The 25812-nt window shown below is 46.3% G+C and overlaps 2 protein-coding genes and 1 long non-coding RNA gene across 3 annotated transcripts; 2 read left to right on the top strand and 1 right to left on the bottom strand.

Moving 5' to 3' along the window:
- The first annotated feature begins 602 nt into the window (after nucleotides 1–602).
- On the top strand, nucleotides 603–5175 carry EGR2 (early growth response 2). Its single transcript, XM_053388374.1, has 2 exons — nucleotides 603–1575; nucleotides 2583–5175. Exons 1-2 carry the CDS (start codon nucleotides 1398–1400, stop codon nucleotides 3878–3880), a joined length of 1476 nt encoding a protein of 491 aa, XP_053244349.1. The 5' UTR covers nucleotides 603–1397; the 3' UTR covers nucleotides 3881–5175.
- Nucleotides 5176–10683: 5508 nt separating this feature from the next.
- Nucleotides 10684–13190, bottom strand: ADO (2-aminoethanethiol dioxygenase). Its single transcript, XM_053388372.1, has one exon. It carries the CDS (start codon nucleotides 12755–12757, stop codon nucleotides 11978–11980), a length of 780 nt encoding a protein of 259 aa, XP_053244347.1. The 5' UTR covers nucleotides 12758–13190; the 3' UTR covers nucleotides 10684–11977.
- Nucleotides 13191–16994: 3804 nt separating this feature from the next.
- Nucleotides 16995–25584, top strand: LOC128413883 (uncharacterized). The gene is made up of 2 exons (XR_008330506.1): nucleotides 16995–17378; nucleotides 25481–25584. It is a non-coding gene; the product is annotated as an uncharacterized LOC128413883 (long non-coding RNA).
- The last annotated feature ends 228 nt before the right edge of the window (nucleotides 25585–25812 follow it).

Below are 25812 nucleotides of genomic sequence, written 5' to 3'. Positions count from 1 at the left end.
CGAATCTATAGAAGGAGGGGAGTGTGTGCGTAAGAGAGGGGCCTCTCCTAGGAGCCCACGGCGGCCTGCCCCCATTTATTGAACTCATCGTGGCTTTTGTCATTGTAATCTAAAGTGCACCCCCACCCCATGAATTGCTTCGCGGGTGTTCTGTGTGGATTTGACTCCGACTCCAGATGGACCCGGACGGTGTTTTACGAAGCCCGAATCGCCCACATGAAGTTTCCCAGCGGGCGGGTCGCGGAGAGGATATAAACAGTGGCGGCGGCGGCGGCGGCATTGAGACGCGCACTCGCCGCTGGCACAAACCCGGCAGCCGCTCGCTCTGTCCCGTTTGGCAAACCTCCCCCTTCCTGCAGACCTCTCACTCTCTCTTTCCGCGGCGGAGCAACTTTCCACTTGCGCGGCGGAGAGCGCGCGCGCGCGCAAGTTTTCCATCCAAGCAGCTGCCGCCTAACTCATTCATTCTTATCGGCGCATCTTTCCGCCACCAATTCAGAAAAATTAAGTTGGGAGTGTATGTGCGTGCGGGGGGTGGGGTGGGATAGAATCCGGCTTGGTGAATGCAGCTCTTTTCCGATTGGCCCATTAGGAGCTGCCCAGAAGAGAGAGCGGGGGGGGGGGGGAGGGGGCGCTTAGACGGCTATCTGATCCGCTCCCCGTGTGTGTGTGCTTGTGTGTTTTCTTCTTTCCGAAGTTGAAGTTTCCGGAAGGACTCCCAAAAAGGCAGTCGGGGAGGAGCCCCGCCGTTGCCGGATGCTCGCCTTTTTAGGAATGGGGCTCAGCAACCGGAATATCCCTCTCCCGGGGGCTGCAGAAAGCGATCTCTGGTGGTCCCCCACGCCGCAGCCCCTTCCCCACGCCGATGGCCACGTGCGCCGGAGATCCGGCTCGAAATTGGCAGCCCCGCCGCGGCTCCGCTGCCCCTGCCATGCTATGCCCAAGTTTGCCGCTTCTTCTGCACGGTATAGAAAGAAAGCAGGGGCGGGGATGCAGCCACTCCGGGCGCGCCATGCTAATTTCCCATGTGACGAGCCTCCCCGGCCGCCCTTCCCCGTTCCTCAGTCCTTATATGGGCAGTGACGTAGCGGGCATTCACGGCCTCCCAATAAATACTTAGAGCAAGACTTTCCATCTACCGAGAGCTGCAATTGATTAAAACGGGCTCTGCAAGAGACACCGACTGTTACAACAACATTTACAGCAACTCCCGGGGCTTTGAAACAGAGCAGTTATCAGAGGGAGGCAGAGCAAGAGCCTCTCTTTAGACATAGGATTTAAACAAAACAAAACCAATCCAAATCTATCTACTGGAGGAGAATCGACCCTTTCCCCTATCCCTGCACAATAATTACACCACGGGCAAGGCAGGGCAGTTTCCATTGTCTGTGGACCAAATGATGACCGCCAAGACGGTAGACAAAATCCCAGTCAGTCTGAGTGGGCTTGTGCACCACCTCCCTGAAAGCATTTACTCAGTGGAGGACATCGCCACTACCTTGCCAGGATCAGTGATCAACTTTCCTAATGGTGACTTGGGAGGACCCTTTGACCAGCTGAGCGGTGTGACAGGAGGTAAGGCACCCCCCCCCCGCGAGCCCCTTCCCAAAACGACCTTTTTGGATCCGGATCTTGGGCTTTTGGTGGTGGGCAAGAGTATTTTTTTGTGGGAGGGGTGCGGGCAAGAGGGGCAGCACTTTGAGTTTGGGGCTGATGTTTAGGTGGAAGGAAAACTGGGTCTCTGTGCATGTGCAAACAGGTGTCAAGGGGCAGGGTGATGCTGGAAGTTGCAAACCTCCACCTCTCTTGCCTTGGAGAAATCCCACTTAACTGGAGTTTTCAAGAGTGGAAAAGGACGGGGTTTTTTTGGGGGGGGTGTTAGTGTGTTAAATTGGAACTCGTATCCTGAAACTGGAAGAGATTCCCTAACCTTGAGATGAGCTACACTAAATAAACTGCCCACAGTTAGTAACAGACATTTATATAGGGCCGACGGAACTGTATTTAATCGGTGGTAACCTAACTGTGTGACTAACTGCACAAGACGCCCACAGAGAGCGCTGGAGTCGCTTTTACTGTCAAGAGCGAAAAGGATAATTTGGGGATTCCCGTTCATATCAGTGGGATTAAGGTTGTGTGTTTTGGGGTAACTCACACCCCAAAAAAGGGCAAATGGGGTTTGTGGGTTGCAGTGAATGTAGTGTGTGAAAAGGAAATGTGTCTTGTTTGGGATTTCGGTCGATAGAACCCCCCCCCGCCCCACTCCTACCCCTTGCGCGGGAATTTCTGCTCAATCCAAGCCACCAAAGTTAGGGCTGACGAACTTTCAAACGTGGCGCAGACTGCGCCGCTTGAAAGGCGCTGTCCCCTCGGGGAAATCGACGCCCCCAGTCTCCCACCCCCACCGATCCGTGAGCAAGAGGCCCCCGTGTTGTGTCTGCGTGGGCATGGAACGGATACTGATGCTCACTTGCCCTGGCAGGGAGAAGACGCTGCCCGGGCGCTGCTTGGCCCGCGGGCCTTCGAGGAGAGCCGCGGGGCCCCCGGTGCTGACCCGCCTTTCTCTCCCCTCCACCCTCCAGATCATGGCCTGATCGACATGAGCGACAAGCGGTCCCTGGAGCTGCCGTACCCCTGCAGCGGCTTCGCGCCGCCTTCGCGCGGCCAGCCCTTCACCTACATGGGCAAGTTCTCCATCGACCCGGCGCAGTACCCCGGCGCAGGCTGCTATCCGGCCGACGGCATCCTCAACTTGGTCAGCGCCGGCATCCTGCAGGGGGTGGCTGCCCCCTCGTCGTCGTCGTCCGCCGTCGCCTCGTCCTCATCCGCCCCCTCGTCGTCTTCGGTCACTTCGTCGTCCGCCGCCTCGTCGGGATCTCCCAACCCGCTGGGCTGCGCCATGGCGCCCACCGCCGGAGACTTGGAGCACATGTACTCGCCGCCCCCGCCGCCCTACTCCGCCTGCGGGGAGCTTTTCCAGCCGCAACAGCACCACCACCACTCCCAGCAGCAGCAGCAGCAGGCGCATCCGGACGGCTCTTCGGCTTTCCTGGCCGCCTCTTCGGGGCCCTACCCTCCGCCCCCTTCGTACCACCACTCCCCCAAGGCGGGGACGCCATCCGGCGCCGACGGCGGCGGCCTCTTCTCCATGATCCAGGACTACCCGAGCTTCTTCCCGCCGCCGCCGCCGCCGCCCCCGTCGTGCAGCCAGCGCGACCTCCACGGCGCCGCCGTCGAGCGGAAGCCGTTCTCGTGCCCGCTGGACTCGGTGCGCGTCCCGCCTCCGCTCACGCCCCTCTCCACCATTCGCAGCTTCAGCCTGGGCGCGCCCCCTGGCGGCTTGGGCGACGGCCCGGCGTCGGGGCCCGCGGCCCGCTTCGCGCCCGGCGCCTACGGCAGCCCGGCCCACTTGCCCTTGCGCCCCATCCTGCGCCCGCGCAAGTACCCGAACCGTCCCAGCAAGACGCCCGTACACGAGCGGCCTTACCCGTGCCCGGCCGAGGGCTGCGACCGGCGCTTCTCGCGCTCCGACGAGCTGACGCGCCACATCCGCATCCACACGGGCCACAAGCCCTTCCAGTGCCGCATCTGCATGCGCAACTTCAGCCGCAGCGACCACCTCACCACGCACATCCGCACGCACACGGGAGAAAAGCCCTTCGCCTGCGACTTCTGCGGGAGGAAGTTCGCCCGCAGCGACGAGAGGAAGCGCCACACCAAGATCCACCTGCGCCAGAAGGAGCGCAAAGGCGCCAACGCGGCCTCCGGCCCGGGATCGGCCTCCGCCTCGGGCCCCGGTGCGCCTCCGCCCGGCTCCATGTGCTCCGGAGGCGGCGGCTCCACTCTAACCTCGTGTGCCTCTCGGACCCGGACGCCCTGATCCTGAAGCCTCTGGACCCGCTTTTGGCCACGGACTCGCGTTGCGCGTGAGGGGGCCTCGCCGCCTCCTACGATCCGCCCGTCCCGCCGTCGGCGGGCAGCGCCCGCCAGGTAACCGGTAAAGGATCGCCCGCTCTCCACGCCTCATGCTTGTTGGGGCGGGCTGCTGGACAAACTGCAGAAAGCGATCGGGTCAGGCTGGACTTGGAGAAGCGCCCCTTCTTAGCACAGACCGGTACCTTTCCCGTGGGGAGAGTCGGGGTGGGGAGGGGAGGACTCTCACATGCACTTTATAGCCCCCCAAGAATCCAGCAGCAAGGATCCCTTGTTATTTGCCAAAGCCGCCCAACCCCTGCCCTCCTCACCCCTTCCGGCACGCACGCCCCACGGCGTTGTTAAAGATGGAAACCTACCTTGTTTCGTTTCGTTTTAACAATCTAAATGCAACTAATTAAGCAGCGGCCCCCAAGCACTGTTTACTTGGAAAAGCATGCAAAACCAATGGAAATCAATGCGTCTCTGGATAAAACAGAAATGCAATGGGGACAGGGCAGGGGGAACAGGAGGCAGGGGGCAATATCTGGCCTTAATAGTGCGGGGGGGGGAGGTACTTTCCAGATTTAAAATAACTATTTCCTCCCCCTCCACTGTATATTTCCACCTTTTGTGGTCTGTATTCTTTTGAAAAGCAATGTGCACTGTTCTCCTCCCAGGGTGAGGAGGGTTAGAAGCGAGTGGACTGAATGGAGACTTATTTAACTTATTTCAAGGGGGACTGTACATACCTTCTCTGGTGTCTGGCTGCATGCAATCGTGTTGAACTGTCCTTGGTGCCTTGTTCTGGGGATGTAGGCAATGGTTCCGTGGCTGCATGGCGAATCGGTTGCCTTACTAATCACGGCACAGTGGGGTGGGATGGGAGGGAGAGAGATTTATCATCAGCTCCCTGGGTTTTAGTATAGCTGTATATTTCTGCCTATTAATATTTGGATTTTTTCATAGAAACTCTATTTTTGTATGCACTGGGTTTTCCTTTGTGACTTATTATTAAGTGTTGCTTTTGTAGAAAATAATATTTTGGTTTGTTGGTTTGTTGATTTGTTTTTTAAAAAACCGAAGGATCACAGGATGTGTATAATCTTTCTAGAGGGCTGACAGAGAAGCTGTTGGCTTCTGCACAATGGGTGAAGTAGAAGTGATCCGCCTTAAAAAGGCACAACCACTAACTGGAGCCATCCCCCCAAGAAAGGTAGTTTTGTCATGAACGTTGTGTAAATAAATGTTTTGTGCAAAGAAAAAAAACCTGTCCTGTTATTACTATGAAGTATCCCACACATTGAGCTACTTGTATATTACAGTCATGGGTACTGGAGAAGGGATGGAGGCAGGGAAGAGATTTCCAGCCCTACATTTGAGAATTCCCCTTCATAGACAAAAATTGAGCGACTGCCTGAAAAGTAGCTTAGTTCTTTAATGTTTCTATCCACTACCTCCTGGTTCTGCTTATACATTTTCTCTGTCAAACACGTCAAACATGAATGTCTTTGCCTTCATGTTAACCTGAATTTAAAGCTGGCTATGTTGATAATAGGATTCCCACTGTCTTCGGGTAGAATCTTGAATTCCCCGTTCTAGGTTTGCTACCCAAGATCCCACGGAATCTATCGATCCACCTGTTAAGAAACGTTTATCACATCGTTCTAGTGTACATACGCAGGACTGCTTGCAATGCCTAAAACTGCAATTCCTAAAAAGCACTGTGGGACAACTGCAAAAGAAACAGGGTCAGTGGTTAAAGCATCATGAAAACATTGTGTAGAAAACCTTCTGGGGAAAAAAAAATGTTTAAAACCCAGTGAAAGTAAACAGTGAGGGAGGGTGGCCAACTGTGCTTCATGGGGCAAGGTATTCCTTCATTTTTCTGTCTTGTCCTGCTATATTGTCACTAGATCAAAAAACAAAATGATGGGATAGTCTTGAATTAGAGCTGCTTCTACAAGGAAGGGCAATCCTTTTAAATCAGTGTCTAATATTTTCAAATCTGCTCCCTTCAACTCCTATCAAGCAGACCTAATGTACTACCCAGCCAAAGTGATGCATTTTGTCCCATCAGCCTCAGTGGGAAAAGTGCAGGCCTGATTCTGTATATGTCTACTCATTGTATCCAGTGGGCCTTACAGGTAAGTGCAGTCACTATATGCAAATAGAAGAATCTCCCAATGCCTGTGCAATTCTTTTACACTTGTTGCCCCCAGCAAGTTTTCACCAGGGGTGGTGGTGGTGGTGGTGATGATGATAGAAAGGACACTGTTTTGAAATTGTGAGACTGAATAGAGCCACAGCCAAGTTTGTGTCATTACACTTTGACACTTTCAGCTGTGTATCCCTCCTAGCAATTTCACATGCTTGCAGCAAAGGTATTTGGTAGAAACATCCACACGGCTTGAAATAGTATTGATACCCCACACAGTATGGCCTGGATCTAAAGAACCATGAAACTTAATTTAGTGAGCCTGGAGGTACGGTAGATATGGAAGCCATTCCTATGCATGTTTACTCAGAAGTAAGCCCTACTGAGTGCAGTCAGGCTGTAGTGCAAACCTAACCACGTGTCCTCAGAAGTATGTCACAGTGAATTCAATGGGTCTTGCTTCCAGGGGCTAGGACTACAGAACAGGAATCCCTGTGCTTGAAAGTAGGTCCCACTGATTTCAATGGCTCTCCAAGTAAATACACAGAAGAATGCAGCCTTCTAGGTCACTTGAGAATGTTTTGAAGTAGCAGGTTTGGCACAAGTCCATTCAAAGAAAAACGATTTGGTCCACTGGAAGCACTTTGTGAAAGCTCATGTTGTTCTTTGGATCGCAGCCTATGAAAGTTGGGTGTTCATTTCAGTTCTTGCAGGTTAGGTGTGCACAACAGGTCTTTCCTGACTCGTGCAAAATTCGACCTGAGGTTCCGGGAGTGCACGAAATGGCAACATGCGCAAAGCTTCCTTGTCCTTTTTGTAAAGGAGTATGTGTAAACCAAATCCTCGAGCCGAGTAGCACTTGAGCACTGAGGACTTCCCCACAAAGCAATAAATAGAAATGTTAATGCATTTTTGACTCATTACTGTTCCGTGATTTGAGGCATGCTAATTTAAGCAAGCTCAGGAAATAAATACCGCACCGACCAAGCATGGCCCACTAGGAGAAAGCTGCTTTGATGGGCAAGGAAAGGTGTCTGCAGCTTTGCAATGAGAGCGCTTAAAGAGCATCATGCTTCACAGGAAAATGGCACTTTAAATAGGTCACGGGCTTAAATGCCTTTTTGCCAGATCCCTCTGTAAAGAATCTTGTCATTGTGGAAACTCCTGATAACCCTGTGACCCATTCTGTGTCTTGGAAATAAATCCACAGACATTAGTTTCGTGCTAACCTTTTTATTTGGCTGCCAGCCCACACATATCTACTGTATGTGGGGCATTAGGCCAGCATCGGGTTGGGGTTGTCAATCAACTGCAAGGAGACATTGCAAGTTCTTGAAACCCCCTGGTTCTGCTGCTCCTCCGCAGTTGAAGGGGAGATGGGCCCAGGGAGAGCACTCAGGGGGAGGATCCCAAATGTGGTGTAAAGAAAAAGCACTAACTTTGGCCAAGCCGGAGGGAGAAGGGCCAGTGGCTATTAGTACGCTGGTTGAACATGGGAATTTCAGAGTTTTGGTGCCATCCCTTGAGTCCTATTACTGTGTTTTTGCTTTATCGGCAATGAAATCGTAGGAACTTTGCAAAACACAGAGTGATATGAGAATGGTCAACACATGGCATTTATATCACTTGACTTCTTCGACACTTGATGGCTGGCCCCCAAATACATGAGCTGACCCCATTGAAAAGCCCTGCCTTTGAGGCAAGGTGCAGAGATATGGAAGCTCTCTCTGTGGTCTTGGCTCTATGATGGCTCCTTTGCAAGTGCAAATCTTCACTTGATCCTGCAGTTGTGTGATTCCTATGTATGTATGTATGTGTGAGCCAGCCTTTTGGTCTTTTAATCAAGAGCGCTTAGAGCAAAAAGAAAGATAAAGGGGACTAAGATAAAGCGAAAGAACAGGGCACGATAAACATTAGCAACTGTAGGGAACGTTTAGCTGGTCACAGGAAAGGGAAGGAGGCGATATGTCTTCAGTTGTTTCCACAAAGTACATAGTGGGCACCTGTTGCATCTAGGCAGGGGAAGACACACTAAAACTCCTGCTCTGAGTTACTGTGGAGGGGGCTTCTATGATCTTTGGCAGTTGCAGGAGAGATTCCACCACAGACCACAGCAATCTACTCAGTGTATAAGGGATAAGAAGCAGGGGGGAGGGGCTAGCTGAACCAAGGGGAATGGGAAAGAAAGGCAGAAAAAGGGTTTGCATAGCCTTCTTGCAGGGAGACTTTTTAAAAGCAGGGCCACATTCAAAACAGTCCACACCTGCTGTCATAGATTGTGTATGGCTTACTATTTAAACAGCTCTACAGGTTGTGTGGCTTGTGGATTACGCCTTCAAAGTTTCTTTTGAAAACCTCTAACCTGGCTTGCGAAAACTTTGGATTCCACAGGCAGGAGGAAGAAACCGTCACATGCTTTCCTGTTTCATGTGTGTTAAATTAATTTGTTATGAAACACATTTACTCAAACTTAGCTGGTAACGTGTGGTGTCCACTTTCCTGGTTAATGTAAAAGTTAGGCCAACTTAAGAATGGAGTTTTTAATAGTAACAACACTGGTTTAACACAGCAGCAGCTTTTTCCAGTAGTAGCAGTAAATTGCCAACCTGTACTTGTCTATGAACTATAGAAATCCTCCTAAGGTACAAACCATGGCATCGCTGCCGATTTTATAGAGAGAGATCCTCTTCTGTCTATACAAATATTAGCCCGGGGGGTTTCTATTGCCCCACTTCACCCCCACTGCTTCTAGGGGTCAGGGGACCCTCCAGAGCAGTTTTCAGTGAAGCTCAAAAGGGACTACAGTCAGACAGGAAAAATCTGCATACAGGGGCAGAACACTATGGATGAGTAGCAGCTCAGTCACAAGGCTAATTCTTTAGGCCACCCTCCAGATGCTGCTAGATTATTATTTCAGCAATACTCACTTTTGCACCTCCTCCTCTCTCAGTACACCATGGGACAAATCAGCCTTGGTTTAACGTGGCCAGAGTTAGCTTAGCTGCTCCCTATGCTGCAACATTAAAGACCACCACTGTTTCAAAAAATTTAACACCTGATCACAATGGATGGAGGAAAAGCACCACAAAGGTGATACTGATATGAAGGCAGGAGTTTGGAGATTGCCATAAGAAGAGGAAATCCACCCTCAATGAAGGGTTGCTTCTAAAATATTTGATACTGCACTTTCTCTTATGATCTTTGTGGAGGTTATGATCAAAACTCATAAGCATTAGTAAATTATACTTGAAATCCTTGTGTAATACACACCTTGACCTTGAAAACCCCCAAACTACTACCACCTTGTACATTGAAACAAATTATCCAAACATGAAAAGAGTTGCACAGAGGTTGAATGGAACTTAATGAACCAAATAGACCAGTGGTTCACCAATAATTTTTTGTCATTTTTGCATGGTAATATCACAAATTTTATGCTCTGTTTTAGCGCTGTGAAATGTTCAATATATTGGCCTAAATCGGTTTCGAAATCACATCACGATAATGATTTTGACTCAGCAATACACAGCAATATATTACTCCTCACGCAAGGGAGAACAGGGCAGCTGATTGCAAGACACCACTGAAATCACACAATGCTGATCTGAGCTGCCTTCCCTCACACTGACTGAGGAAAAGGGCAGCTGATCACCCTCACATCAATGCACTGTGGCACTACCTTCCCCTGGCACTGAGGCAGAGCAGCTTTTCTCAGCAGGAAAGGAGCACCGCCACAGTAGACATGCATCTTGTGCATTTTGGCTTGCTACCACTGAAGGCAGGCTGATGTACCCCCCCCATCCCCACCCCGTCCCACTCAACCATGACTGTGACTGCTCTTTCCCTCATCCCCACATCTGATCTCCATTTTCAGACATTGTGATATATTGGAATATTGTGATGTTTAGCTGCTGATATATCACAACATTGAAAGCCAGATATCGCTCAGCGCTAGTCTTAATAGGAGCTACTCCACATTTTGTTCAAAAAATTGCTTTGCGGAGGTAACTACCACAGAGATATCAAATTTTTCAAAAGAGGTCATGGCTTGGAGGTTGAAAAATGGGGGGTCCTCAGTCATTAGCTTATGGGGAATCACTGAAATAGACTGATAGCCAAGATACCAGTATAACCTAGATCTTGTTGGACAACTGATATTAAGTTCAACAGGATTATATAGTTTTCCAGAAGTACAGACAGTATGCATCCAGAAAAGAAGCCCCCTCCCACCCTGTAATGACACTCATGCTATGGGGAGGAAAAGCCACAACACCTGCTTCCTCTTCTTTTAATAAAAGTTCTGTAAAATAACTCTAGAAATATTAAATGGGGCAAGTATATTACTTCACTACATGTCTATCCACAGGTATAGATCGTAATTTTTTCCATAAAAGCAGAGTGGTCAAGCCAGAAGCTGCCTGCAACTCACCCCCCCCCATTCTATTCTATACAAGACGTGTGCCAGAAACTAAGGCTATTACCACCAATTGCGAAAAACACCATCTGTTGTTCTGTTACATAATGCTATCCTTCCAGATACATAGGAATGAATCTTCCAGCAAAATTCACTAGGAAAAAAAGTGTCACCTTATGTTAAAGAATTGCACAACAGATAATCAGGAATTCTCAGTTTTTAATATCTAAAAATCATGTTTCTTAATACAATATTTCTCCCCCACAGGATAATCTCTAACCTGGCAGCATCCTTGCACAGGACGCAACCTGAATTTCAGTTATATACCGAACTGCTCTCTGCTCCAGCCAATTTAGTATCATTCTTGGCTTTTCAGCACATTTTTTTCTCCCAAATCCACCCAGGAGAGAAGGAGCAGGACAACATCCTCATCAGTCTGAATTGACATGGGAACTGAAAAGTACTGGACCATTCATAGGGAAAGTTAACTAGCAAGCTTCAGGGAAGAATTCTTATTGCCTTAATTTTTTTTCAGCTGTAGCAAAAGGAAAAAAAAAAAGAGGGGGGTTTGCAGCCCAAAGTTTATTTCTAAATTAAGCCAAGTAGTGTAGTTGTTGTTGTTTTTAACCAAACCTATTCTTCCATATCTTCACAGCAACTGGTAGGAATAAATACAATGGCACCTGACTGCTTTGCACGCACAGAATGGAGAGGAAGGCTCCGGATTTTGTAGTAGCTTCCTTGCAGGAAGAGCTGTGGAATACAGTATGTGTCCCGAGTGGATGATGGTTCCCCTCTCCGCTCCAAGCAGCTGAGACACACACACAACAAAGCAGCTCAGGCCACATTCTTGGCCAGAAAAGAGGCAGTGCCCACCTTAAGTGTTCTCAGTTTGTATGCCAAGTAGGAGTTGGCTGTTGTGCTACTGGGAATTTGCCTGCAGGTGGGGAGGGCAACATCCACCCTTAAAAAATACCCTACTTCTATGTGTACCATTTGAAATGCGGGTTTGGAGTAGGTGCGGGACCTGTTTTCCTTCCTTAACTCTTCATTTAATGTCGCCTGCAGATCTGCCCCTCCACCTTAAGCCAGTGGAGTTGAGTTCTTCATGCTCTCTGAAATAACTGAACCAGAAGTAGCAGCAGATGCTGACTTATCTCCCTAAAACAAATCAAGACACCTCCCAATAAATGCCCTCGTGGAAGTAGGGCATTTTGTGTGGTGCAGCAGTAGGAAGGAAGGAAGCTGCAAGTTCAGAAGGGGGAGGGGGAGCCTCTGGCCAGGGAATGGACAGGGCTCTTCCTATGGCTTTGCTCTCCCCAACCGCAGCCATCAGCACCTCCGGAAGCTAGAGTGTCGAGGGGCCTGGGGCGAGCTGGGCACTCCCTTCCCGGCGGGCATTGGGGACGAGAAAAGGGCTCGCATCTTCCCTCCGTCTAAACCGGATGGCGGGCAGCTCAGGCCAGGAGTATGGCGGGTCTGGGGATGGTCCTTCAAGGGGACACCTGGGGCCCCGGGTAGGGCTCTCCGCCGCACCAGAAATCCGCCGCCTGGGCCGTCTCGAGCAGCCACACCTCCTTGGGCAGCCCCGGAGGGTCGGCGGCGGGCGGAGGCAGGCTCTGCCCGTCCAGCAGGCGGAAGTAGTGGCAGTCCCGCCCGTGCTCCGGGTCGTAGGGCGGCGCGAGGATGTCGAGGAAGGCGGCGGGCCCGCCCACGGCGTCGATCTGGTGCAGGTTGTCGGTGTGGGGCGACAGCAGGCACGGCGCCGAGGCGGGCGTGTAGAGCTGGTGCGAGCGGAGCAGGGCGCGCCGGCGGGAGCGAGCAGGAGGGGGCTGCCCCGACGACGACGCCCCCGCGGAGGTGGCGCTTCCCGCCCCGGCTCCGCCGTCGGGGGCGTCGAAGCAGGCGATGCGCAGCGTGCCGTAGAGCACCTTGAGCAGCCCGTCCATGCCCGGGTGGTCGTGCAGAGGGATGCAGGCGCCGGCGCGCAGCACGAAGACGCCCATGCTGAAGCTCTCCGTCTCGCAGATGTGCATGTAGCTGACGGGAGGCTGCGCCAGGCCCGGCACCGCCGACGGGCCCCGCGGGGACAGGCGCAGGTCCTCGGCCCGGACCTCGTTCAGCAGCTGCTGCAGGCGGTGCAGGTTCTCCGCGAAGCGAGGCCCGCTCCCGTCGCCGCCGCCGCTGTTGTTGTTACCGCCCGGCGGGCGGAACGTGAGGCGGGCCTGCCGGGCCACCCGCTGGATCAGGGAGGCCATGTTGTCGCGGGGCATCGTGCCGCCGCCGCCGCTGCCTCCCCACAGCGGATGGTGCGAGGCTCTGCGCACGCGCCGCCTCGTCCGCTTTCCGCCTCCCGCTTCCCTTTCCCCCCTTTGGTCCCGCTAGACATTATGGGGAGTGTAGTTCTCTTCCTCGACCGTTTCTCCCTGCGGAGTTTCTTTTTTTATTTTGCTTGAAACGCACCTACACGGGGATCCCTGTTTTTTTTTAAAAAAAGGAAAGCTGAAGGGGACGGAGGGTTTTAATGGGGCAAAACTTGCCGGCCTTCTCCTTTCCTTTCTCGCGGAGAGACTACAATTCCCATGAGGCAGGTGGGGCCGCGTGTCTGAAGAGTGTTTTCCTTCGGGGTGACAGGCCGCCTCCGTCAGTGGCTGGTAAACGGCATAACCTTCTGGCTTGGGCCGCAGGCGACTTTGGGCTCCTGGAAAAAACGGTCACCCAGCAAACTTCTATTTAGGAATGTTTACACGTTCTGGTTGCTTGCACACCATGTCCTCCTCAAAGAATTCTGGGTACTGTAGTTTGCTAAGGGTTGCTGGGAATTGTAACTCTGTGAAGGGTGAACTACAGCGCCCAGGATTCTTTGAGGGAAAGAATGTGTTTTAAAGGTGTACACAGCCTTGTTTTGAAGGATGTGGGGCAGATTTCTGGCAGACAGTTCCAGAGCCTGCCCCTCTCACCACACTCTAGGATATTTCTTTCATAAAGGACGCACACATCTTAAGTCAGAAAGAACACATGTAGTTAAAACAACATTCAATAATGAAAAATGAACCATTTAAAATTAAAATTGGTACTGTGCATTTCCAATATAGAAGAGTAGCATTATGATTCTACCTCTCACAACTTTTGCTTAAGGTGTAGGTTTCTATGTATTAACAACACTGAATTTTCATGACACAAATATTTTGTTTTCTGCACTTGTGTAGTTTAGCCTAAGTCCAGCGAAATGCATCACTCTCTTCAGCTATGTTAGCAAGAACATATCTTTTTTACAGCGAGCACAACTGACTTCAGGTCCTTTGTTTCACCGGTTGCCATTGACGTTAAACTAATATGCCTAGTATTTACCTGAGAAGTAAGAATCAGTGCAGATCTACAGGACTGCTGCAGCAGTGAGTGGACCATTAAGGCCGCAATATGCTCAGCTGAAATAAATGTAAAAATGGTTGGGATCAGGTTGTAAATATTAAAATACTAAAACCTTGCCAGTTCAATTTAATGCTTGACAGAGAAATGCTGGGTATATAACAAACTTTGCATTAGTTTAATTGAGGAGATAATTAAGTTCCTGAGACTCCAAGCTGCATATCAAAACTAATATACTCACAATTTTCTTCTTTGCCAGCACTCTCTGCCCTTCCTGCAGATTCAAATATTGTGTCATCCAACAACTTCCTTATTTCTCCCCCTAAGCCCAGACAGTCTCTTATATAACATCCACACCATATATTTATTTATTCACAGTATTTATAGCCCACTCTTCATTGAATGTTTTCAGTACCAGAGTGAGGAACTAAGTAATAAAAATAAACAAAAACAATATGCAAAAATTACAAAATCATACAAACAGGTCCAATAAACAACTTAACAATGTTGCCATAAGGTAAACAAGCAAAACCACAGCAACAAAATTAATATTTCCAATTTAACAAAATTCCTAGGTAAAAACAAACAAAACATCATATAGATTAAATAACCAATGGCTTTAGCAACAGTTCCCACCCCATCTTTCACCTATGGCAGCCCACTCTGTGTCAATAGACTCTTTCTTGCTTTTGAGTAATTAAACATCTTTCACCTCCATATATTCAAAGTACATGGCTCCCCCGCAAAGAATTCTGGGAACTATATTTTGTTAAGAGGGCTGGGAATTGTAGCTTTGGGGCAAACTACAGTTTCCATTATTCTGGGGAAGCTATGTGCTTTAAATGGTGCAGATGTTATCCTAATTCTTTCATTCCCTCAATTCATCTTTGAATTAATGAAGAGCCTCTACCTTGGGGTCCACAGATCACACATCAAATCACAGAATTGTAGAGTTGGAAGGGATTGTGAGGGTCATCTAATCCAACACCCTGCAATGCACAAATCTCAACCAGATCAAACATGACAGATGGCCATCCAACCTCTGCTTTAAAACCTCCAAGGAAGGAAAGCCCAGCACCTCCTGAGAGAGACCGTTCCAGTGTCAAACAGCCCTTATCATCAGAAAGTTCTTCCTGATGTTTAGTCAGAATCTCTTTGTAACATGAATCCACTGTTTGAGGTCCTACCCTCCAGAGCAGAAGAAAACAAGCTTGCTCTACCCTCCATTATATTTGAAGATGGCTATCATATCTCTACTCAATCTTCTGTTTACCAGGCTCAACATAACCAATTCCCTCAACTGTTATTCATAATGTTTGGTTCCCAGACCCTTTATCTTGGTCATTATTTCTGCCAGTTTTTCTATGCCGCCTCCCCTCCCCAGCCTTACGCAACAATAATGTTTAGAGGATTTCCCCCTAAGCCTTATTGTCACATGTGTTTTGTGGGGGGTGATGGTTTTTGTTGGGATGGCAGCTGGGAAGCGAAGGGTTAACCCTGCTTCCTGTGCGCTGCTATCCTGATGAAAACCAGCTCCCCCCCCCCCCATTCCTCCAAATGTGGAAATCAAACTTCTAAAAAGAGCTCCCATTGGCACTACTAGGTTGAGTCTAAAAACAAGTATTTTTTCTGTGGTTTGTTTGGCCTCTCTGTCAATAAATAACAGAGAAGAGGGAAGTAGTGGAGAAATCAAATGCAGTCAGATAATCATAGAAGAATGCATAGTGTGGAGATTTTGTGAGGGCTGGGTGTATCCTTGGTGCAATATCTGTAAATTAAAAGAGTATATCTGGGAGATATACCACAACTTCAAAGATAACTCAGTCAACTTGGAAACTCCCACACATGCATGTTATTATCTTACTTGTGACATACAGTACTTCCCGTATATCACAAGCATGCAATCCACACTTTGTTATCCTCTTCATTCATTGAGGATTTTAAACTGAAGTCACAATGAGCTGGCTATATTAAAACCATTCACAATACGTACTGCTCTGACAACCTGAGCAGGAAAGTGAGCTGACACAGAGAATCACAGGAGAACATCGTGATCGTGAGATCTTGGACTCTTTGTCTTTGCCTTTAGTTTCAAAAGCCCTGTAAGATAATTATGTCCACCTCTAATGATTTAAAAGCTTTCCTGGATTAAAATTAAAACAGGAATAATTGATCGGGGGGTGGGAGGAGAGAGATTTTGAAGGGGAGGGTGAGCAAGCAAGGTTCAAGGTTCTTGGATACATTCAAAATTAAACTGCCAAAAAAGGATTCTAGTGGGAGACTGACAACTGTATAATTATACAAGTTGTATAAAAGTGCTTTAAATTTATAGTGAGAATAAACTAAGCCCTTAATTAGCAGCACATATCAGTTATAAATGCTTCACCCTTTAAAAACAAAACAGATACCTGGCGTGTTTACCTAATATATAGACCCACTTAAATATTTACAAAAAGTAATCAGAAACATAGCAGTGGGGGGGGGGCTGCAGAGGCAAAAGTGGACAGAGCAATAAATGTGAATCTTACCTTTGTCTGGTAAGCTAGTTCCTTCACACTCACATATCCCTCTCTATCCTCCCAGGGAGCATGAAGTATTGGCAGAGTTCAAGGACTCCTTCAAGCCAGGCAAAAGCCCTCAGCGATGGTGTGGCTCAGGGCTGGTGAGCGGTGTTGCCTCAAGAGGGGTTGTGACCTGGGGAGAATACCCAGAAACAGGTAGAGAGGGCCACATTTGGGTCCCTGGGACTGAGATTTCCCATGCATGCCTTTGTGGCACTCCTGCAGTTGTTCAGTGAGGGCTACTAGTCTCTTGACCAACTGATTGCATATATTGGAACACTATAAAGAAGAGAAGCTATTCTTCTCGTGACCCTGCGCAATTGTTTAGGTCATTTGAGGAGGCCCTGCTACATGTCCTCCCACCAGTTGTCAGGATCATGTAGCAGGAATTTCTCTGTTGCCTGTGCCTAGGTTGTGGAATACCCTGCCTTGGGAAAGTCATCTTTTTTTACTCCCTGATGGAAGTTCTGCATGAAGCTGAAGGCTCTATTGTTCTGGATAGGTGATTTCGATCTGGTTTTTGCCTGATTCCCCACTGCAAAACACAATCTTCTTTTGCTCTTGTTGGGCTGATAACTGACACCACTACTGGACTTTATTTCAGACCTTCAGCTGCATGACATAGCCTAGAGTCATAAAGGCTAATCTGACCAATCAGATGACTCTCAATGATGACACAGTGGAGCATCAGGCGTTGCCATGGAAATGCTGCCCGGTTACAATCAAACAGGGCATCACCCTTAAGGCAGCTTTGAGGTGGGGTAGTGCTATTAGGACTTAGCCATAAAGCCAGGCTAGTGGCTGAACATCTTCCCTTCATCTTCAACTCAAGAGTGACCTCTAGATAAGGAGGGCTGTCCATCTTCAAATTCTGCATTATCCTTGAGGGAACGAAATAACATATCCAAAAAGTCTACCTCAGACAGGAACTGAAGAACTATCCCAGATCAATCAATTTAGAAATGTGAGTAAGCCTACAGTTATTTCTTTCTTGCTTTAGAAATGGAGTGCTGGTTCTTTTAGAAATACTTTGAGTACTACCAGCAGAGTGGTTTCTTTTGTGTAAATATTACATGTAACTTAGCAAATTAAGAATTAAAAATAAATAACTGTTCAAGGGAAACCAGGGAATATCAAGACTGTTTTGAGGATTTATATGAAAACCAATGCTGCAATTCTATACACAGTAACATGGGAGCAAGACCCACTGAACTCAGTAGGGCTTTCTCTGTGTGGAGATGAGTGAACATTTAAAGACAAACTTAACTAAGCCACATTTTCTGAAAGAAGATGTAAACCAAAACACAGCCATCCTTCATAATTCAAATTTCTTCTAATTTTGCAATGCTGTTGTCCAGCCACTTAATGTGTACAGAAATTCTTCTACAATATGAGCTGGATTCCCATCAGCCTCCACAAACATGGCCAACAGTCAATAATATGAATTTTCAAAAAAGACAATTTCCTTTCGAACCAGATATTAGAAACAAAGAAAAGTGAATAGATGCATCTGTGCTAGAGCATTGCATTTTTACTGAGTTATTATCCCACATCTGTAGACTTTTCTTTTTTCCATTTCCAAGGTAGAAGGCGGAGTTGGACCAGATACTAATTTGGGTTGCCAAAAAAACATGGTGGTAACTAAAGCTTTCACCATACACCAAGTCCCTTTGGGATATAGCGTTAAATGAAAAAATATGTGTACATTTTGGAAATCCAAAAACTGAGTAGGAGGAAATGTTTGCTGTTCTAGCTTTATTGGGATCTTAAAAGTCAGTTGGAAGGCAGTGAACAGGAAGTGGGGAAGCCTTTCTATTAACAAAGCTGGATATTAATTTGAAAGTGTGCTAGATAGCTAGTCAATTGAAGCCAAATAAGCTGATGCTTAGTGTTGTCCCTTTCTTACAATAATGTCTCGTTGTGCCCTCTCCCTTGTCTCATAATTGTCTCATGATAACTCAAAGCTGAGAGGAATTTTGCCAATAGGTGTGCTTCTAGAAAGCTAGTGGTGTAATAGCTAAAGTTGCAAACGTAACCTCACTTAACTGGTAGTAAACCCCATTGAATCCAATAGGACTTAATTCTGAATAGACATTGTTAGGATGGTGCCATAAGAGCGTGAGGTGGACACCCTCTGGCTGAAGGTCTAGATCAATGTTTCCCATACTTGGGTCTCCAGCTGTTTTTGAACTACAATTCCCTTCATCCCTGACCACTAGTCCTGCTAGCTTGGGATGATGGAAGTTGTTGTCCAAAAACAGCTGGAGACCCAAGTTTGGGAAACACTGGCCTGGATTCTATGCTATGTTAATTCAGCATTCAGTCCATCCAACAACATCAGTTTACAGAAGGAGAGTCTCTTGTCTCCTCCTGCACCCACTTGCGCCCTTGGAAGGCTTCTATGGAAGCTAAGGTGTGGGGAGAGTCCTGAACAATGCAGGATGGAGCTCATGAGAGGTGCATGGGGAAGGAGGGTACAGGCAGTTTTCCTTCTGTGAGCTTCCTTTGCTTAACTTATTTAAGATGCAAGCGAATCTCACAAACCACTTCCTGGAAAGTCACTATTTCCTTAGTTCTCAGCCTTCTGTATGGATACTCAGCAAGTAATTATGGAGGACTGTCTCAGAGGGATGAGATTAAAAATGTATGTGAAGTACTAAGAACAGAAGAAGTGTCCTCCTGGTGGTGAGTTTCTTGAGTCCAGTCTCCACCAATGGTCAGGCGGGTTATTTCCAGGCAACCTCTTTACTGAGGATTCATCCTGGTTTGTTTGCATAAAGTTGGTGGGAAAGATTAGACAATGTTGGCTATTGACTAAGCATTCGTTGTGATTTGTTTTGGGGGAGGTCATACAATGTTGCATCAAGCAAATATTATTCCACAATAAGCCCTTTCCTTATTGCCAGAAATCTGATGGTGGGGCAGGTTAGCTTTGTTGCACAAGAGAACCAAATCAAGTTTTAATTGCACAACCTGAATTTGCTGGCATATATTTGAATCCCACCCCCAAACAGCGATAGTCTGGAAGCACCCCCAGATGCCCCCAGGAAACCCAGAAGCAACCACTAAAACTCTCATTTGCCCTACCATCTATGATTCAGAGATATACTACATGGAGTTTCTTGTCAACCGTGCTTGGAAATGCATTGTATACATGCTAAGTGTTCCGCTAAAAAGATTACCGTATTTTTCGCTCTATAAGACGCACCAGACCACAAGACGCACCTAGTTTTTGGAGGAGGAAAACAAGAAAAAAAATATTCTGAATCTCAGAAGCCAGAACAGCAAGAGGGATCACTGCGCAGTGAAAGCAGCAATCCCTCTTGCTGTTCTGGCTTCTGGGATAGCTGCACAACCTGCATTCGCTCCATAAGACACACACACATTTTCCCTTACTTTTTAGGAGGGAAAAAGTGAGTCTTATAGAGCAAAAAATACGGTAGTTCCTGTTGCAAGCCTGGGGGACCTTAGCACCCCAACCCCAACTCAGTGTCTGGAGAACTACAAGTTCCACATCCCTGTTCTGTTGCCCCAATAATCTCTACACATCTTCATGCGTGGCTGAAGAAATAAAGATATCCAAGGAAGCAATAAGGAATTCCACAGAAAGAAAAGGCCAGTTGCTCTGGACATTGTCGGCTTGTCATCATCAGCTCAGAAGTGAGCGCATCACTGCCTGCTTTTCAGAGGGATGGTTGGTAACTGCAAGGCCTGCCAAACAGCGAGATACTTAAGCACCAAGTGTGGTGGTGACAAGCTGACATTCCCCAGAGTAAGTGTGAAGGCTCATGGTGGTGTCCACGGCTAAAAGACAGGCTGTAGTTCTACCAAAATAATGGTTATCCTAAATGTCAGTCATAAAGACAGCTCAGGGTACATGTGCAAAAATAAAGGTTGCTGGGTGTTGCTCTCTTAAATGGGGACACACGCTCTATCTATCCTCTATCTTTTGTTTGATTGTAATAAGTGGTTTACAAAATAATTAACACAAACCAGTTAATTTCCATTCCTCTCACCAAACCTTTCTTTGGCAGGTCTGCTATAATCCTGAAGTCTCTGTGTCCAAGCCATTTGTGCTATTTGTTCTTGACCATATTCACTCTTTCTTGACCTGTACGTAGCACAAAGACTCCATTATTTTCAAATCTGTCTATCTATCTATCATCTATCTATCTATCTATCTATCTATCTATCTATCTATCTATCTATCTCTATCATCCATCTTTTGCTTGATTGTAATAAGTGGTTTTGAGTGCTTGCTGGAAGGACAGATCCTGAAGCTGAGGCTCCAATATTTTGACCACCTCATGAGAAGAGAAGACTCTCTGGAAAAGACCCTGATGTTGGGAAAGATTGAGGGCACAAGGAGAAGGGGACAACAGAGGACGAGATGGTTGGACAGTGTTCTCGAAGCTACCAACATGAGTATGACCAAACTGTGGGAGGCAGTGGAAGACAGGAGTGCCTAGCATGCTCTGGTCCATGGGGTCACAAAGAGTCAGACACGACTAAATGACTAAACAACAACAACAATAAGTGGTTTACAAAAGAATCAACATAAAACAGTTAAAAACAGATATAAAACATTCAAAAGATAATTAAAATCAACCGTAGGCTTCAAGCTTTCAGTAAGCTTCAATAGGACAATATGCTACTTGGAAAACACATGGTCCCAAACCTGCATTTGCCAAGGTAATGTGAATACTTGGATAGGGCAAATTTTGAGGGAGAAAATTGGAAGATGGGGGGGGGGGGAGTGCTTCATTCTTCCTTTGTGTATTGAATAACTCCTGAAAACCCTTTCCAACGTTGGTTTTCACAGTCTCAGAGGCTGACTTGCAGGTAGGTGGGCAGGTTAAAAAAAAAAGTGGTGGTAGAGCAGGGAAGAACTAGCATGTTTAATTAGTCCTAGACTCACTCTCCCAAGACTCATTCCCAGCACCCCCTCTCTACTGGAAATATCACCTCACAATTCCTCCATTAGTGCTGCAAGAGAAATACAGAAACCGGAACTCTGTGTTCATCTTATAAAATGGCAGTTCTGCCCTTAGCTTCCCTTAAATGTGATTTTTTTCATTTTAAATGCAGGATTCTAGTCTCTAGCAAACTGTACATTTCCCATGTCAGTTGGATTAAACATATTCTTAAACTTTTCAGATCTGGGGAAGTCCTAGAGCATACAAACTATGATTAGAATTCCAGTTTATGGAAGATCATTGACTGCCAGGCTTTATTGAAAACCTGATGACTCACAATGAGCTGGAAAGGCTGTGGGCTGGTTTTCTTTTTCTTCTTCTTCCTTTTTAGTTGGGCATAGCATACAACAGTTTGGGAAGAAGAGAGGGAGCAATAAGGGGAAATAAAGTACCTGTTTATTTGGTAACTTGTAGTAATGGAGCATTATTGAATAATCACCCATGTCAAAAACTCCCTGCTGGGGAAAGCTAGTCCACCAGAAAAAAGTATAGCCTTCTCTCTATTATGCTAGTATACTATGTTCAATTTTAAAAACAGCAACAACAAAAACCCTTATGGGAATATTTGATCATGCAACACATACCTTTTTCACCTCTTTGGCTGTGCCAGAATTTTCTCACTCTGACTTGGCTTTGTGACATCATCATGTTGTCAGATTTGATTGACTGCATGGTGTTATTGCAAAGCCAAGTCAGAGCAAGGGCAATGCTTTCAGAATCTGCATATCTGCTTCTAAGTTCTAAGCAAAAGTGAGGGTGGGAGGGGTTTAACAGGAATTTCAAAGGAAGCAGAAAGGGTTTCAACACACAAAGTGGTTCAGTCATCCAAGGGTAATACTGCAAAAACTTCTGATTGTGTAGTTGCTGAAAAAGTTGAAAATAAGTTAAAGAGAATCAAATTAGACAGGCGCATATTTTATAAGCACCTTTCAGGCAATATGGAGATGACTGTGATCTACCCTAATAAAACATCTGGAGTTCTTTCACCTCAACCTTTAAGAAGTGGTTTGTAGCTTCTCAGCTCCTATTATCCTAGAACAAAGAGATCTTGATGAACTACCATTGTTGTGAACAAATTCTCTTTTCGCTTGTAATAGCGTCCTGTGTAAATGCCACTTTCTTTTGGAAATAATTGCTAGCGAATGACTGAAAACAATGGCTTCCTTTTGCAGTTCTTATGGAGATGTGAAACGGTGATATCACTTCATAACTAGGAACATGATGAATTGTTTCCTTGAGGTTTATGAATCACTTCTTTGGTTGTGACCTCCATAATAGACTACAAACCAAATGCCAACTGCAGAAATAACCGTTTTGGTTGTTACCATTACTCAGAAACAAACACCATAGCTTACTTTTATTGGCTAATAATGTGGAAAACCCAAACGTTTAACAGAAAATAAATAAATAGGTTAGGTAGGAGATTCTGCCAATCTAAGACACAGAGATTTTCAGAGACCCATTTGACTGTTTGTGTCAGACCAGTGACTTCCTGAGTAACTTCCTCCTGAGTTTTCCTGGTGTAATGGGAGTATTGCAGGAGGGGGGGGGGACTGCACACATTACAGAGGAATGCACAAATTTGTCACTGAGTGTGTGTTCTACAGGGATATGTAGCTCATCATGAATCCCTGATGAATGTACCTTGATTATATACTGCACACAGGTAGGTTGGCACTTTGCTATTGTAGGAGTACACCTGCAGCATCTAGGGTGCATGGCTTGCATTGCAAACTTGCACTGCAAACTTTTTTGATTCAAAAGGGGGAGTTTTGGAGATGTGGTTTAAAAGTTTCAAAGAGAATTTCCCCCTCTTCATCTAAGTCGCTTTTTAGCTTTATTTTTTTCCTCTGTCTTTAGCTGTGCTAGAATGATGGTGAAAAGTATTGTTCTTACTCTGATTTGGCTCTGTGACATCAGGTAGTCTAGGTATAGTCAACGTGGTGCCCTGTAGATGTTGTTGGACTACAACTCCCATCATCCCTGACCGCTGGCCATGCTGGCTGGGGCTGATGGAAGTTGGAGTTCAACAATATCAGGATGGCATCATGTTGGCTACCTCTGACTAGTCAGATCTTATTTACTATGTAGGGTCACCATCGCAAAGTCAAGTCAGAGAGAGGGTAGTGCTTGCTGCCCTCGCTCTACTGCTGTGCAGACACAGGAAAATAATTTTCCTGATCAATAATATGGCGTATTGACACTGTAACTACCAAGGCTAAGATGGATGGCCATTCCATCCCTGTTTCCACCTCACCCCCCCCCCCAAAATCACCAAAACTTTCTTCAGCTTAGATGTAGTATACGTAAAAGCTGGCAGAAGAAGCAAAATATAGAACAATGTGATTATAGCCACAAAAGAAAAACAAATCTGAGCAACAAGCAATGCGAAGGGCTGGCGATGTTGTGCTGTGGTATTTGGAGAAATGAAGCTATCAATCTAGTCAGGAAAATCCACTTGTCTTGAACTGCTAGCATTGTGGTTGGTTGAGGGACTGAAATAAAACACACACTTTCACAATTGTCTGCATGTGCTATCTGGTCTTTACTCAATGTGTATTTTGAGATTAGGGTGCTCAAAATTCTTTTGGAAATGTAAGGGGTTTGTTTGTCAGACTTGCCCAGTGTCAAACAAGGAATCTGCAGTTCAATTGATATTAAAACAAATGTGGTTACTTTCCTTTCAAATATTGGTGGGCATGACTCAGACCGTGGAGGAGAAGCTGAGGTCAGAAGCAGGATGTGGCCACATGTACAGATACACACACACACACACACACACACACATATATACACACATACAGTATATATATATATATATATATCTCACTGGGCCAGATAGGAAAGAAGCCTTATCTGAAGAAGCTTCTAGCAACAGTTCACAAATTTTAATTTTTTTTATTAAAAGAACTGTCTCACACTGTTAGCTGTGCTTTAGAATTGTTTTTATACCAAACCACAACATATAAGGTTTATTCACCAGAATTAAATAGGCGACTCTCAGTACTCATTTATCATTTACAAAAGAAAAACTCAGACTGAAATCATTTTGGTCATTCAGGTATCCAAATTGCTTGCAGCAATTGTAGGATGACAGCAGTTCTGTCTGAAGTTTGGTTGATCCTCCCCTGTGCTGAGGGGGTGGGGGGAACAGGAAAATTCATGGTAGAAAGATACATGCGTCTAGCAAATCTCAGTGGATGAAAGAATCTAGATTTTCCTTAGCATACAGCAAGGACGAAGAATGTGTTGTAAACCACACTGTGATCCATGGATGAGGGGTGGCATAGAAATTCAATAACTAATTAACTAACCAACCAACTAACTAACTAATAGTCATATCTCATCATCCTTGATGCCAGGGATGCTGGTCTCCAATAACACCTGAAAGTCCACAGCTTTTTCATCCCTGGAAGAAGACCTCAGTTTGTGATGTCACCGACTGCTGCAGCCCTTGTTTCTTTTCTCTCACCCCATTCTCTTGTTTGGTCTCTTCTTCCCCCCCTTCTGCCCACTTAGTTTTTATAAAATTGGTGGATCATTTCCTAACTATGCAGTGGATTTGAGGGCTCAAATGGCTGTTTGAAAGGTCTGTGTTGTTTGTTCGTTGTTGTTTTCCCAACAACTATCATCAGTCAAACACTGTGTTGTTCCAGCAGCACTTCTCATTTAGCTGGGAGGAATAGCTTTAGGATTGCTAAGTGTTTGGAGGGAGTTGGCTACTAAGACATGTTTTTTAAGCAGGCCATAATAGTTTCTACAGCTGTTAACAGTTCCTAGAAGAAAGGCCGCATTATTCGTCTGTGTTTAAAATGTGCATGACTGGCATTGCACAGAAGTCAGATTGGGAGAATGTCATACCCCCCCCCCTTTCTAATTTATGTTTTGTGAAACTTGGCCAGGAAAGACTTCAATAACTAGAGAAATTCTTTTCAATCAACATGTGGTACATTGTATTGTTATAATTGCTCAGACCTCACCATGAAAGTTGTCTTTGTATGTGTAGATGTACAATCTGTACTGTTTTGTTTTTTATTTATTCTGCATTCTTTATTCTAATGTGTGTTCTTCTTCTTTTTTTCCCTTCCAGGCCAGAAAGATTGTTGTTGAGCTCTGCACAAAGCTGAAATAATGCTGTGTGTTAAAAAATGTGAAGAATTTGAAAAAGTTATAAAAATTTATAAGTTGGCTCGACGCTGAGGAAATTTCTGCATATTTTAATATAAATAGGTAATGCAAATATTTGTTCTGTGTGTTCAGAGATGCTCTCTGTTTTCCAAAAGTACTGGTATTTAGTTCTGATACCAATAAAGCAGTTGCAGTTCATTTTCGCTGTTGATTAATGACCAAAATGAATTTCATTCCAAATGGCATAGCACTGATACGGTTAATTGCATAAAGTTCAGCAGTGAAGTGCAAAAC

This window comes from Podarcis raffonei, chromosome 5, assembly GCF_027172205.1.
Source record: "Podarcis raffonei isolate rPodRaf1 chromosome 5, rPodRaf1.pri, whole genome shotgun sequence".
Lineage (NCBI taxonomy): Eukaryota > Metazoa > Chordata > Lepidosauria > Squamata > Lacertidae > Podarcis > Podarcis raffonei.
This window is presented reverse-complemented; position numbering and strand designations above follow the sequence as displayed.

Excerpts from the sequence above, each read along its gene's own strand:
- EGR2 (XM_053388374.1), top strand. The coding sequence starts at position 1,398 with ATGATGACCGCCAAGACGGTAGACAAAATCCCAGTCAGTCTGAGTGGG. Across the intron at positions 1,576-2,582 it reads GCTGAGCGGTGTGACAGGAG|ATCATGGCCTGATCGACATG; the intron begins GTAAGGCACCCC and ends TCCACCCTCCAG.
- ADO (XM_053388372.1), bottom strand. The coding sequence starts at position 12,757 with ATGCCCCGCGACAACATGGCCTCCCTGATCCAGCGGGTGGCCCGGCAG.